The sequence below is a fragment of the Pezoporus flaviventris genome, unplaced genomic scaffold, assembly GCF_033815535.1.
Source record: "Pezoporus flaviventris isolate CSIRO_AGI_PZ_B2104156 unplaced genomic scaffold, CSIRO_AGI_Pfla_v1 ptg000031l, whole genome shotgun sequence".
NCBI classification, from domain to species: domain Eukaryota; kingdom Metazoa; phylum Chordata; class Aves; order Psittaciformes; family Psittacidae; genus Pezoporus; species Pezoporus flaviventris.
Genome location: NW_026892579.1, coordinates 54,253,656 through 54,267,826, shown reverse-complemented (window position 1 = coordinate 54,267,826; position 14,171 = coordinate 54,253,656). Strand labels below are relative to the sequence as shown.

Below are 14,171 nucleotides of genomic sequence, written 5' to 3'. Positions count from 1 at the left end.
AGGAGGTAGTCCTTCATGAACTGCTCCAGCAGGAGTCTTTCCCACAGACTGCATAAACTGCTCTAACATGGGCTTCCCACGGGGTCACAGCCTCCTTCAGGCACCCCCTACTCCAGTGTGGGGCCCCGCATGGGCTGTAGGGGCACAGCCTGCCCCACCATGGGTTGCAGGGAAATCTCTGCTCTGGTGCCTGGAATACATCCTCCCCTCCTTTTTCACTGACACTGGGGTCTGTAGGGCTGTTCCTCTCACATTTTCTCACTCCTCTCTCTGGCTGAAGGTGCTGGTTTTGCTGTTACACAGAGGAAGCTTCTGGCAGCTTCTCACAGAAGCCACCTCTGTAGCTCACTGAATACCAAAACCTCGCCAGGCAAACCCAATACACTTTGAATTCACAGTTCTCCCTTCCCTGCAGCCATTGGTTCACTATGGGAAAACAACCAGAAGTTCAAGATTCCTAGGGTCATGGAGAAAGTAACAGAGGATAAGGTCTTGGAGCAGTTGCCAACTTGAGTTTCTGTTCCCAGGAAAACTATACAGCTGGTTAACAATAATTAATATCTCAATCAGGGAATGGAGCACTCTTCCAGCTAGCTGCCCTACCCAGGGCTGCTGGTCCCTTGAATCTCGTGCTGTTGGTGGCACAGTGATGCATCCTTGAAAACTGGCCTGGTGCATACTTCTCCCCAGGGCAGGAAAGGACAACAGCATGGCTATCCCACCTCTGACAAGGCTCTGTGTGACAATTTTTTTGTTTAAATACACTACTCAGTTCCTTGGTACAAGTTTATACATATGTGCTGGGGTCAGCACAGCTGGGCACTGCTTCTTGAGGGTGCTATTAAGTGGTTCCATAAAGGGATAAGAGCTTCTGCCAAACAGGGATGAAAACCTCTACAAGCATATTGCTTCTCATGCAAACAGTAGGTCCAATCTGGCTCTCTGCACCACTACAGCAACTTTCTGTAGTTGTCAGTAAGAAGACACGTATATTTGAAAGCTGTTTAAGCCCAATTTATCCCCGTGACTGATGGATGCACTCTCTTGATAGAAGTTGCATAATAATCTTGGCATTTCAAATTTAGTCTCCTTCAGTAGCTCCATAACAAGTTTTTCAATTTACAGCTCACAATGAGATACTTGCTTTTCGAACAGCTGCCACCACAAGGTCAAGTTGGCACCTAAAAAGCAAACTGTGCTCTTTTCTGCTTTATATAAACATATGCACTCATACACAGAGGCACGATCGCACATGCACACAAAATATCACAAACTGTCCCTACAGACAGTCTGGCAAATTTGCTGATGATGCCCAAGGCAATGTAAAAATACAATTGCTTTTCTTGAGCTGCAGGAGTGCTGGTGCTGCAGTGCTTAGCGTGGAAAAATGGGGTTTGGGCTAAACTGAGAGGAACTTGGAGATGTGCCAAAGCGTGGCTTCAGTGCTGCACACACAGTGCTGGGACGAAATCATATGTGTGACTTGGTACTAATGGGAATTGGCATCTACAACTCTACACGCTGGGATAAAAACAGAGATCAAGGTGAAATTTTCACACTTCCATTTCTGTGCTTCACGACACTTACTCACAAATATGCCAGTACCTCATGATACACGTTTTTGGTAAATCCCCAGTGTCTGCTTTAGGGTTTTCACCTAGTGCATGCTGAGCTTCTTGTGAAGTGCCCTGAGCATTTTGGAAATGGGAAAAATATATGAAAATCATTGTGCTCAGCTTGCCTTCTCCATTGCTTTTCCCAGTAATTTATTGCTTTTTGGACTTTTTTATACGTTTGAAAGAAAACTGATTCACTATTTTCTACTCCTAATGTTGGGTAAATGTCTAAGTACTGCTGGTGTCATGTAAAAGACAACCCTATGACTGCATTATTCATAAAATTATTTAATTTCTTCAGGTTGATGTTTTGGGAAATACCACTCAAATCCCAGATTCTTACAATGGTATTATTTTAAGCATATATCTTCCTTGAGTCTTTAATAATTTTCTAATTTCTTTGAGTATGTCTCCTTCAAGATAAAAGCTGGCTTGAAGACCATCTGCAAAACCCTCAAAATAGTTCAGAATGTTTCTGTAAACCAAAGCAACTTGTGCAGATGAACATTCACCTGTACCTACATATATAACACATTTATTCATATGCGTTAATCTTTTGGATTTTGCTTTGGCTCAAGCTACATCTCTTTGTTTAATTTTTAAAAGCTTTTTAATTAACAACAGTTTCACTCTTGTTTACTCAGCATACAGCTGTTGCAGTTCAAGACATGACTGACCACGAAGATATTTGCCGGAGAACATTTGGACCTGATGGAGCGAGTCCAGAGGAGGCCACTGAGATGCTCCGAGCGCTGGAGCACCTCTGCTATGGAGACAGGCTGAGAGAGCTGGGCTTGTTCAGCCTAGAGAAGAGAAGGCTCTGGGGAGGCCTTAGGGCAGCTTCCAGTGCCTAAAGGGGGCAACAAAGAAATCTGGAGAGGGGCTTTTGACAAGGGCCTGTAGGGATAGGACAAGGGGGAATGGCTTTAAAGTGACAGAGGGGAGATTGAGATGAGATCTTGGGCAGAAGTTGTTCCCTGTGAGGGTGGTGAAGCACAGGCACAGGTTGCCCTCAGAAGCTGCGACTGCCCCATCCCTGGCAGTGTTCAAGGCCAAGCTGGACCGGGCTTGGAGCAACCTGCTCTAGTGGAAGGTGTCCCTGCCCATGGCAGGGGTTGAAACTGGATGAGCTTTAGGGTCCCTTCCAAACCAAACCATTCCGTGACTGTTATGATTTGCAACAGAGTTGGCAGCAGAGCAAGACATAGCACTCCTCAGCCTCTCCAGGACAAAGCGTAACATTTCAGCTCAGATTTGCTTCTGTGGTGGTTTACGGTAAGACAATCGGATGAGACCATGCTATTATCTGTCAAAGGGACTGTAACCCCCATAAAGATCCATAATGGACAGAGAAGGGCAGCACATCTGGATTTAGTACAAGGTCACCAAAGCTTACCTGTGACAGCTCATAGGGTAATAAAATTAACAATTCTTAAAAACAATGAAAACCCAGACCATAATACACACACACACACACACACACACACACACACACATAAACACACATATCACTAAGGAAAGGAAGTCACAGGTGTTAAGAATTAACAGAGCTTCAAGGGGAGGTCAAACAAGTTCCTGGAAGAGAAATCCACTGAACATTATTAACCACACAAAAGCCATGTCTGATTCAGGAAATTCCTGAAAGAAAAATACTTGAAGGCTATGAGATGAAGAGGGAAAAGTATCCTATAACCTCATTCTGTTCTGATCTTCTCTAGGCATCTGCTGACAGCTCCTGATGGAGCCAGGATGTTGGCAGAGAGGGTCTTTGGCATAACCGATGATTACCATTCTTACAAAATGCCAAAACACCCTCTATTAATAGCTATTTACATGACAAGGAATCATTGCCCTGTAAATCAGCTTCTCATGCGAACAAAACCCACATCATTTTACCTTGAACATCACACAACAGGACCTATGACTCCTGTTTGAACTGTCATGCGTCCTAAGTAGGGATATCTGATTCTGATTTAAAGTTGGTGGGTGATGGAGGAGTCTATCACACTCCTTGAAGTATCCGCCTTCCACTACCAAGGCAATCTCACACTGGGCTTGTAAGACAGTACATAGATATTCAGCATCTGTGAATATGCACAAGGATTTTAAAATGTGGAAAAAAAACAAGTATTGCGGGTTTTTTTTACTTCTCCAAGCGTGCATTCATAGGTAAAAAGTAAGATTAAGAATTTGCACTTCAGTCCTATTCTTAACCTTATTCTGCAATTTTGGGTAAGCCACCTAAATACTACAGCTGAGATTTCTCTCAGGTGTGTGATGGGAACCAAAACACTTTCTTACAGTAAGAACTTCTAATGTCTTTTGATAGCCTTTGTAACAAATCTCCTATCACAAGCTTTTTTAGTCTTCTTTTTACAAAGTATTTGATTTAAAATAAAGGGAAGATATCTGATAAAAGAACAGAAAATATACAGCAGGACAGACATAAGGAAGTGGTTTGATGAAAGAAGGGTGAGAGCACAGAGGAACTGAGATGGGGGAAGGGGAGAAAAGGGGAGAACAGCACTGGATGTGACTTTCCAAACAGTCTGGAAAATACTGCCATTCACACTGATACCACAGCTTTGCAATTATCAGCTTTTCCAGCTGTGAAAGCGTCTGATTAGGTTTTATATTTCTGGGGTCTATAAATATATCTTGGTATTTTTTTTTAAACAGAGATTGTGCTGTTTGCTTATGATATATTTAAAATCAGGTGTAAGAAGGGAAGCAGATGTACTTGTTTTCAAAACTGAAAGTCATAAAAAAGCATGTAAAGATTTTGCTCTGGCTGATATACAGGAAGGAAATAGTAATATTACAGATGGGAACAATATCCAAAACCTAGGCAACACGTAGTCTGTTGGCAGCTAAGCGACATACTTAGCAAACCAAGAGCAGCAGATGATTAAAACTCATTATACCTGTTCCATTCCAAAACATTTTAGGTACAACTTGTGTCTCTCCAAGCACTTACTGTATTAATGACATCAGGAGCACATCGTAAAATCTAAACAGCTAGTTTTATGCCAGAAGCTATAGCTGGACAACTTATTCAATTCCAGGAATCTCAGAATTATTTCCCACCAAGAGCAATGAATAAGATGATAAAACAGGCAGAAAACTTCTTTCAACGACCTACCCAAGTTGCTGCAGAATTCTCCTACCATGCCATCTGGGTTGGCAGTTGGGATTTGCGTAAGACCCGTCAGGATGAGAACATCACTGTTTTTAAGAGAAGCCTGGTCCATGGGCTGAAACAGAGTACAGTGAAATAAAATGAGTAACATGAGAGTCATAACACAGGTTTCTCTGCTCTCTACAAGAAGACTGCAATGCGTAATAGACAGTGGCCAAGAAGGAGAACACATGGTCCTCCATCTGTGGAAACCTAACTGGAGTTAATAAAAACACATACAACTGTTTACCTGCACACTACAGCCCAAAACAAACAATGGAACTGTAACCAGATCCATCTCAAAGTAGTCTCCATAGACTAATCATTTCATGGCCTCAGGAGCTGAACACTGCAAAGGCAATAACTTGCTGAGAATGTGGCAGTATGGTCAGGAACGATTTGACACTTGAATTCTTATCTCTGGCTGCACTAGGTTCCAGCTCGCTTCCTTTGGCAAAGTAAGGTGCCAGCTTTGATTTCCAGGGCTCACTGTCTACAGGAGGCAATACCATTTTCCTCAACCTCTTCCAAGGAGAATCAGTGGATTCTCTTCAAAAGAGGTCAGTGAAGAAGCTCTCAATTTTGTGCAAGAATCTGAATGCTGCACAAAGCCTGCCCTTGTCTGCTCTTCTGCCCACAGTGTTACAAGCATGACTTTCAAATAATCATTTAAGATTGTTTGTGCAAGGCTCTTCCGAAGTCTGTCCTTGTGAAATGGTAAATGGCAACTGCTGGTAGAAAAAACAGTTTAGATTCCTTAATATTGTGAAAGTTTATCTAAGAAATACACCACTTTCTTTTTTTTTTTTAATACACCTATAAAATTAGGCCAAACAGACAAGTATTTCCATAACAGTCAGTAGCCGAAAACAGGTGAAAAATCATAGCTTCAACTGCACAAAAAAACCCCATATAATAAAAGTAGTGCTCCCAATGCAACACCAGACCTAAAAGAATAGAGAAAATATAACTTGGCTTACCAGTCTCCCTAGTAAATCAGATTAGCGCTATTCCCTCCTCCAATACCTTTCTTTGAAGACTGTACTACAGGCTAAGCTATGTCAAAGTGTAATAAATGTCTTCACAGGACTATGACCTCCAATGTGCTGGATCTACATTGAACGTCGTACTGATGACCTCTGGTCCTAGGCGCAATCCTAGATTTTGCGATTGAAGTGCTGGAGGTAGCTATCAAAAACATCTATCCATGCCATGTCTGCTTCCTGAGGGACAGAAGAGCTTCTATCCGCACAGTCTATCCTGTGACTCACAACAGAGGGACTGATGATTAAACAGTCCAAGGAAACAGTGTAGCACCTTGGCCACTGGCAGGCAGCCTAATGTTAAAGCAAATGTTGCTCCTGCCTCAACTGTGCTTAAAGATTTGTTCCACTGAGGTCAATCATTTAACATGTTTTATATTGGCATTTTATTAAAGCAGAATGAAAACATACCCACTTCTCTCCATTAGCAAACATAGAATTGATATCCAGAAACAATACATAAGTTTGACCTGATATTAAATATATATTCATTATACTCAAAATTTAGCATAATCCAATCTTGAAAAGGCAAAATCCACTCCTCTCTCTGCAGATGCAGTGCAGCTATGGTGAAAAGTGAACTTTCAGCCTTGCTCTGCGCTGGGATGCACTTCCCACAGCTACTGTTCAAGCAAAGGTAGGTAACTGCAGCCAGATGTGTGGTACTTTATGGTTATGTATTCTTAATAGACTGTAGTCTCACCAACCAGGAAAGATTTTGACCAGAAGAGACTGACAAAGAGATTTCCTCTACAAGACCACTGTACCATTAATTTCCTTGCTCACAGTTCCTCAGTGCCATTCTTAAGTAGTTGAGAAAGACCTTGCTCTGCTAAAACATGCAGGGGAATTTCATATCAACTTTGACAGAAGTTTACGTTGTGCATCACCATGTTGGACCTGACCGAACAGGTGAGATTTATTGCAATCTTTGACTCTCCATAGTGTGTCTGTGAAAATGAAATGCCAATAATGCAATAAAAAATAATATCGAATCTGCCTGTGATAATGTACATAATGATTATCCCGTATTAGATACTCATAATTTCAGATGCTATTGCACTGAGAGGGCTTGAATTGATTTTTGGGGGTTAATGTAAAGAATATGTCTTAAAAGGCTTTTAGTGACATGTCTGAACCTGTACTGTCAACTCTTGTTCTCCACTTCAGTGGCAATTGGTGTCAATTCTATCCTCAGTGGAGGGTGAAGCAAAATTTTCAATAGAAACCATTTGCCAGAAGACAGAAGGGAACAATTAATGGTGCCAGAACTCTCAAAGAAACCTTTTCAAGCTGTTCAGTTACTTTCAGCAGCTATGAATACAATCTTGCTGAACCCTTCACCTGCTCTTCCTACAGACCGGCAGAGGATTTTGCAAGATATTCCTGCTACTGCATCCAGGATCGACCCAACGGCCAGCATGCACTACACCCAGCTTCATCTAATCAGCACATCCTGGGCCATGTCTAAGCTAAGCTAACTGCTTCACTTTCTACCAGTTGTTAATAGAGATGGACTGATTGCCGACATAAACTGCTGGTTTTTAGATGAAACCTAGATGTAACATAAAATGTCAAGAAAGCTTTAGGCTGCAATTTATGCCAAAGAAGCAATTTCACTCTCTTCCCGTGACTCCTAATTCCCACCAGTGCTGCCATCTCCACAATGTCAGCTCTTAAATCCCAGTGCTGGCAGAAAGGAAAAGGAGGAAAGAATTGGGTGGAGGCCCAGTTTTGGTCAGGTAAGATGAATCTTACGCTGTTTAAACCCTGAGAGAAGGAAATGCTTTCCAGGCTTGTCTCTATACTAGACAAGAAGTAAGAGGGCAAAGCATTTCTCCACTTGTATGGCCAAATAATCTGTGTCTTATGACCCTAAACAAATGGCTGATGAGAGCCTGGGCAACTGAAGCTTGCTTGTAATACCTATGGAGGGAATTCCAGAAGACTGGAAAAGTGCTAATGTTTTACTATTATACTCTGGATATAGTTTTACATAAACATATGCTGATTAACTGGATATTCTTTTTGAAACAAAATGCAGTGACTGTTTTCATATGCTGTTAAAAGATGGGAATTTCATGATGACTGCTCACCATGGTTCTATGGAGAAACAGGTCAGAAACAACTTTTCAGGCCCTGAAGAAAAAATGCTGATATGTTGAACACAATTTTGACTCTGTGCCACTCAAGATATTGTTATCATTACATATTGTCTGTCAAACATCAAGCACATGAAGAGTTGGCTGGCAGCTCATAAAAACCACTAGTCATTACAGAATCACCATACTGTAAGAACTTGTACTGATGTTAACAGGGATTAACACTAGGACAAAAAACTATCCATTGTCTTAAAAACGATCTGGGAGCAAATGCAAGATGACGATGATATTTGATATGCAAAGGATATCTGGTAACATATTTGGTGTGGTTGTTCTGGGTTCAGCAGTAGCAGTCATTTTTCTCCTTCTTAGTAGCTGGTGCTGTGTTTTTGACTTTCAGCCTGGGAACAGCGCTGATAACACCGATGTTTTTAGTTGTTGCTCAGTAATGTTTACTCTGGCCAAGGACCTTCTGAGTCTCATGCTCTGCCAGGGACGAGGGGAAGCCGAGAGGAAGCAGAGACCGGACACATGACTGGAATACCAAAGAGGTATTCCATACCACAGAATGTCATGCCCAGTATATAAACTGGGGGCAGTTACCCAGAAGGGCTAGATTGCTGCTCAGGTCGGGCTGGGTATCAGTCGATGGATGGTGAGCAGTTGTATTCTCTTCCCTTTTTATTTCCCTTATCATTATTATTATTGGTGGTAGCAGCAGTGGTTTGTGTTATACCGTAGTCACTGGACTGTTCTTATCTCAACCTGTGGGAGTTACATTCTTTTGATTCTCCTTCCCATTCCTCTGGGAGTGGGGAGAGGAAGAGAAGTGGGGAGTGAGTGAGTGGCTATGTGGCTCTGAGTTATTGGCTGGGCTTCAACCATGACAGCTCTTTGTGGCGCCCAACGTGGGGCATGAAGGGTTGAGATAATGACAGATCTGACCAGAGTGTGTCTAATTGTATTTGTGATAACATTCATTGTTTCGGATTAATAGTCACTCATCACAATGCTGATTTATTGGCTCTCAAAGTTGTTGCTCTTGGTCTCAGAGTTTCAGCATGTCACACCTTACTTACAGCCAGTATTTGCTGTTTTAGTGTTTATCAGCTGAGGGCCTTGGGCTAAGTTTCTTCTTTCACTGTACTTTATGGTAATGACTTTTAATACAATAGACTCATTGATTATGAAACTGATCTGGCTTGCGTTACCAGTGTGGTCATCACCTCTATACTTTGGGAGGAATATAATGGAGTATTTAGCAATTACACATCTTTCTTTTTCCTTTCCTTGGGGGTTCAATCTATGGAGAAGATATTCCCTCACACCCTCTGCTCCCTCACCAGGCTATTTACAGCGGGAGTAGATTCTGGAAGAGTTAAAGATCCTGAATATCCTTTCAATGGCCTTGAAAGCACCCTGCTCCTCTTGCTGGGAACTAGCTTGTTGCTGCATATGCTCTCTATGTTTTGCCTACGGCGTTACCACCCTGCGAATGCCCCATTTTGTCTGCTCAAAGAAGCTAAGAGGGCTGGGTTTGGGTCTTGTCTAGGGTTAGACAACGATATAGGAGGACCACCAAGATATTTTTGCCGAGGCCGGGCAGTCATGAGTGGCAGGGTGTGTAGGACAGTATGGGCAAGTATCTAGTCCAGTGGGTCCCTCCAGTGCTTTGGAAGCGTCGGAGATGGAAGGCAGCTGTATGGAGTCCCCAGTGACAAGTTGCAGAAACTGCTGAAGGAGAGGGTGAATCGAGTCAGTTTGCCAAGCTGAAAGCCATCCAGCTGGCCTTGGACATTGCTGAACAAGAAAAGTGGCCAGTACTTTATCTCTATACTGACTCATAGATGGTGGCAAATGCCCTGTGGGCATGGTTGCAGCAGTGGAAGCAGAGCAACTGGCAATGCAGAGGTAAACCCATCTGGGCTGCTGCACTGTGGCAAGATATTGCTGCCTGGGTGTAGAACCTGGTGGTGAAGGTACGCCATGTAGATGCTCATGTACCCAAGAGCTGGGCCACTGAGGAACACCAGAACCAACAAGTGGATAAAGCTGCTAATATTGAAGTGGCTCAGATGCACTTAGATTGGCAACATAAGGGTGAATTATTTTTGGCCTGGTGGGCCCATGACACTTCAGGCCATCGGGGCAGAGACGCAACATACAGGCAGGCTTGTGATCGAGGGGTGGACTTAACAATGGACACTATTGCCCAGGTTATTCGTAACTGTGAAACATGTGCTGCAATTAAGCAAGCCAAGCAGTTAAAGCCTCTTTGGTATGGAGGATGATGGCCGAAGTACAAATATGGGAAGGCCTGACAGACTGACTATATCACACTCCCACCAACCCGCCAAGGTAAGTGCCATGTGCTTACCATGGTGGAAGCAACCACTGGGTGGCTGGAAACAGATGCTGTGCCCTATACCACTGCCTGGAACACTATCCTGGGCCTTGAGAAACAGATTTGGTGGCAACAAGGCACTCCAGAGAGAACTGCGCCAGACAATGAGACTCATTTCAGGAACAACCTTATAGACATTAGGGCCAAAGAGCATGGCATTGAGCGGGTATATCACATCCCCTACCACACACCAGCCTCTGGGAAAACTGAATGGTACAATGGGCTGTTAAAAACCACACTGAGAGCAATGGGCGATGGGAATTTCAAGCATTGGGATACACATTTACCAAAAGCCACCTGGTTGGTGAACACCAGAGGATCTGCCAACAGGGCTGGACCAGCCCAGTCAGAACCTTTACATTCTGTAGAAGGGAACAAAGTTCCTGTGGTGCACATAAAGAATTTGCTAGGGAAGACAGTCTGGGTTATTCCTGCTTCAGGTAAAGGCAAACCCATTCTTGAGATTACTTTTGCTCAGGGACCCGGATGTACCTGGTGGGTAACGCAGGAAGACGGGGAAGTCTGATGTGTACCTCAAGGGGATTTGAGACAATGAGCTCAACTGTATGCCTGCTATGTAGCACTTTTATAGCCCACCAATTAGATGCCTTCAGTTCACCAGCAACTGGCCCTGACTTCCCTCCAACCATCATTGCAACAAAGAATGAACCTTGAAGAAACTAGATGAGCTCAGCAGTGACCAGACGAATTCCGCGGTGTCATCAGCAGGCAATAATCCAACACTGCACACAGCCTCTCCTGCTCTAAAAGACTGTTACAAGAGATGGAGCCTGACATCATGGACCGGATGGACTCAGCAGCTTTACAGGGATCGGTCCATGCACTAAGCAATATATCTGTGTGTGTGTGTGTGTGTGTGTATGTGTATATATATATATATATATATGTGAGACAAGAGTGATGGTATATTGAAGAATGTGGGATCTGAGCATGACATGAATGGTATGGAATAAGGGGTGGATATTGTCCTGGGTTCAGCAGTAGCAGTCATTTTTCTCCTTCTTAGTAGCTGGTGCAGTGCTGTGTTTTTGACTTCCAGCCTGGGAACAATGCTGGTAACACCGATGTTTTTAGCTGTTGCTCAGTAACGTTTACTCTGACCAAGGACTCTGTGAGTCTCATGCTCTGCCAGGGATGAGGGGAAGCTGACAGGAAGCAGAGACCGGACACCTGACCCAAACCAGCCAAAGAGGTATTCCATACCACAGCACGTCATGCCCAGTATATAAACTGAGGGCAGTTACCCAGAAAGGCTAGATCGCTGCTCAGGTCGGGCTGGGTATCAGTCGGCAGATGGTGAGCAGTTGTATTCTCTCACCTTGTTATTTCCATTATCATTATTATCATTGGTGGTAGCAGCAGTGGTTTGTGTTATACCTTAGTTACTGGACTGCTTGTATCTCAACCCATGGGAGTTACATTCTTTTGACTCTCCTCCCCATCCCTCTGGGAGTGGTGGGAGGAAGAGAGGTGGGGAGTGAGCAAGCAGCTGCGTGGTTCTGGGTTGCTGGCTGAGCTTAAACCATGACAGGTAAATTGCAAGCAAAACACAAATCAGATGTAATTTTAAATATCCAGTAAGCTATTCCTTCAAACTATGCATTAATGTAAAATGATGAAAAGTGCAATGGACTGTATGCTTAATAAGGAAACTCTTTGAGAGTGTGTGGGACAAGCAACACTATCAGCAGAGTGAACAGTCAAGTTTTCACCTCTTGTTAGCCAACAGAGTAGGTCCCTAGGGTTTCAGGCAGGCTCACAATACTTTTCCCTGCACTTTTTAAAACTGAAACTGCTCTGTCTAACTGCTACTACTTCTGCAGGTTGCAGTAAGTGAGTGCAGATCTGCTGCTCATGGGCTGTAACAAGGCAGTTCATTCACAGACCATTTCCTGCCATGGGGAGACAGTTTCCTTAAAAACAGGGATTTTACCAGAAATTTCCAGAGAAATGTTCACCTTTGCAAAATGATGAAGTTTGGCCAGTCTAACCTGATAAACTGAACCATCATTTCATGTCACAGAATTATAGAATCATGGAATGGCCTGGGTTGGAAGGACCTGAAACACCATCTAGTTCTAACTCCCTGCCATGGGCAGGGACACCTTCCACTAGACCAGGTTGCTCCAAGCCCCGCCCATCATGGCCTTGAATGCTGCCAGGGATGGGGCAGCCACAGCTTCTCTGGGCAACCTGTGCCAGGGCCTCATCACCTTCACAGGGAAGAACTTCTTCCCAAGATCTCATCTCAATCTCCCCTCTGTCAGTTTAAAGCCATTCCCCCTTGCCCTGTCACTACATGCCCTTCAAAAACCTCCTCTCCAGCTTTCTTGTCGGCTCCTTTAGGCACTGGAAGCTGCCCATATGTCTTCCTGGAGCCTTCTCTTCTCCAGAAGTCAGTGTTAGAATATCAGTGAGGGGAAAATACTCTCAGTTACCAAATTACTTCTTACAGTGCAAAGTTTCTCCTCAGACAAATATTCCATTCATATATTGCCAAATATTGCTGCTGCTCCTTCGCTAGAAGTGACGAAAAAGCATAAGGCCACTATGAGGCCAATGAGAAAAAGGGATTTAAAATCTCTGATATGCTGCATGCATATGGCTGCATACAGCCATACTATTAAGGATGGTTTATCTATTGCAGTTGTTCAGCTCCTGAGATCAAGCTTTTAAATGAAGGATGCTCAGAAGCAAAGCTCTTTAGGAGATACTCACCCTGGGGGAAATTACTTACTGATCATGAACCTGACACATTTTCTAAATTATTTTTAAATACCTCTTGCTAACATTGCTTTTAACTATTTTGACAACTTCTGAAGCACACAGTACTGCAAACTTCAAGCCATTCTTTGCACTAAGAATTTATGGATCTAGAGAGAATTAATTTACTGGAAATTACATCTACAGCACTATAAAGACTTTGCCCTTAGCAGAGCAGGGTGGAAAAGTTGGCAGCCAGTTAGCTATCATTTCTCCCAAGGAAGGATGTTTCAGAAGTGATATAGAAGCAGTCTGTGAACTGTCTGTAAAGGCTCTTCAGTGAAATATGGATTGTAAAAAAATATGGATTGTAAAAAAAGTCACTAATGCTCTACTGTTTAACTGTTGAAAATTTCCTATTTTAAGGTGGAGAGTTTCATATCTTGTGAGTAAGTTAACATCAAATCATCCATAGCAAAGAATTTTAGTTATCTTTCCCTAGTAACTATTGATACCTGTCCACTGATCAGCGTAGTATGTCTTCTCAGTGCCTGTTAAGTCTAGTCAGTTGCTACCAGTTATCTCAGTACAGCTTCTATACCACACCTGATTCCAGCTGGAATAAGCCCTGCTATTTTTCATTTTTGAGCAAAGACACTTTCCACTAGAGAAGACTAACAAAAGTCAGGGACTATACCTGAGGGTGTGTTGTAAGTAGAGAAGATCCTGACACATAGGAAACCTTTTCATAGTGTGACTGGATAATCCAATTGGAACTTCCAAGAGCATAGCCTGAGCTGAGAGGGGTGACTTGTACAGCACCAAACAGCTCCTGAAACACACAGAAAGAGACAATAACATGAATGAGCCCTGAAAGATGTCAGAAGTCATTTTCTCATCAGTGGTACGAATTTTAAAACTGGCTCTGCTAGTCAAACCCCTTATGAAGCTGGTTTCCTGAGCTTCACGTCTGCTGTTTTTATTTACCCATGCCTAACAGGACACATGTTCTAAGAAAAGCTTTTCCTCAGGTAGTACCTTCATAAAATCTCTCTTCTGTGTGAATTCTACGGCGTATAACTGAGTTCACACTCAACCATAACT

At 43.1% G+C, this 14,171-nt stretch overlaps 1 protein-coding gene across 2 annotated transcripts in view; it reads right to left on the bottom strand.

Annotated features, from left to right (window-relative positions):
* Positions 1-14,171, bottom strand: part of INTS9 (integrator complex subunit 9) — an 80,940-nt gene that overhangs the window by 38,788 nt on the left and 27,981 nt on the right. For both annotated transcript variants that reach the window (XM_061461118.1, XM_061461119.1), the window contains exons 8-9: positions 13,765-13,899; positions 4,759-4,870 (exon numbers count right to left, since the gene is read on the bottom strand). In XM_061461118.1, coding sequence (XP_061317102.1) covers positions 4,759-4,870; positions 13,765-13,899 — 247 coding nt within the window. The remainder of the gene's footprint in view (positions 1-4,758; positions 4,871-13,764; positions 13,900-14,171) is intronic.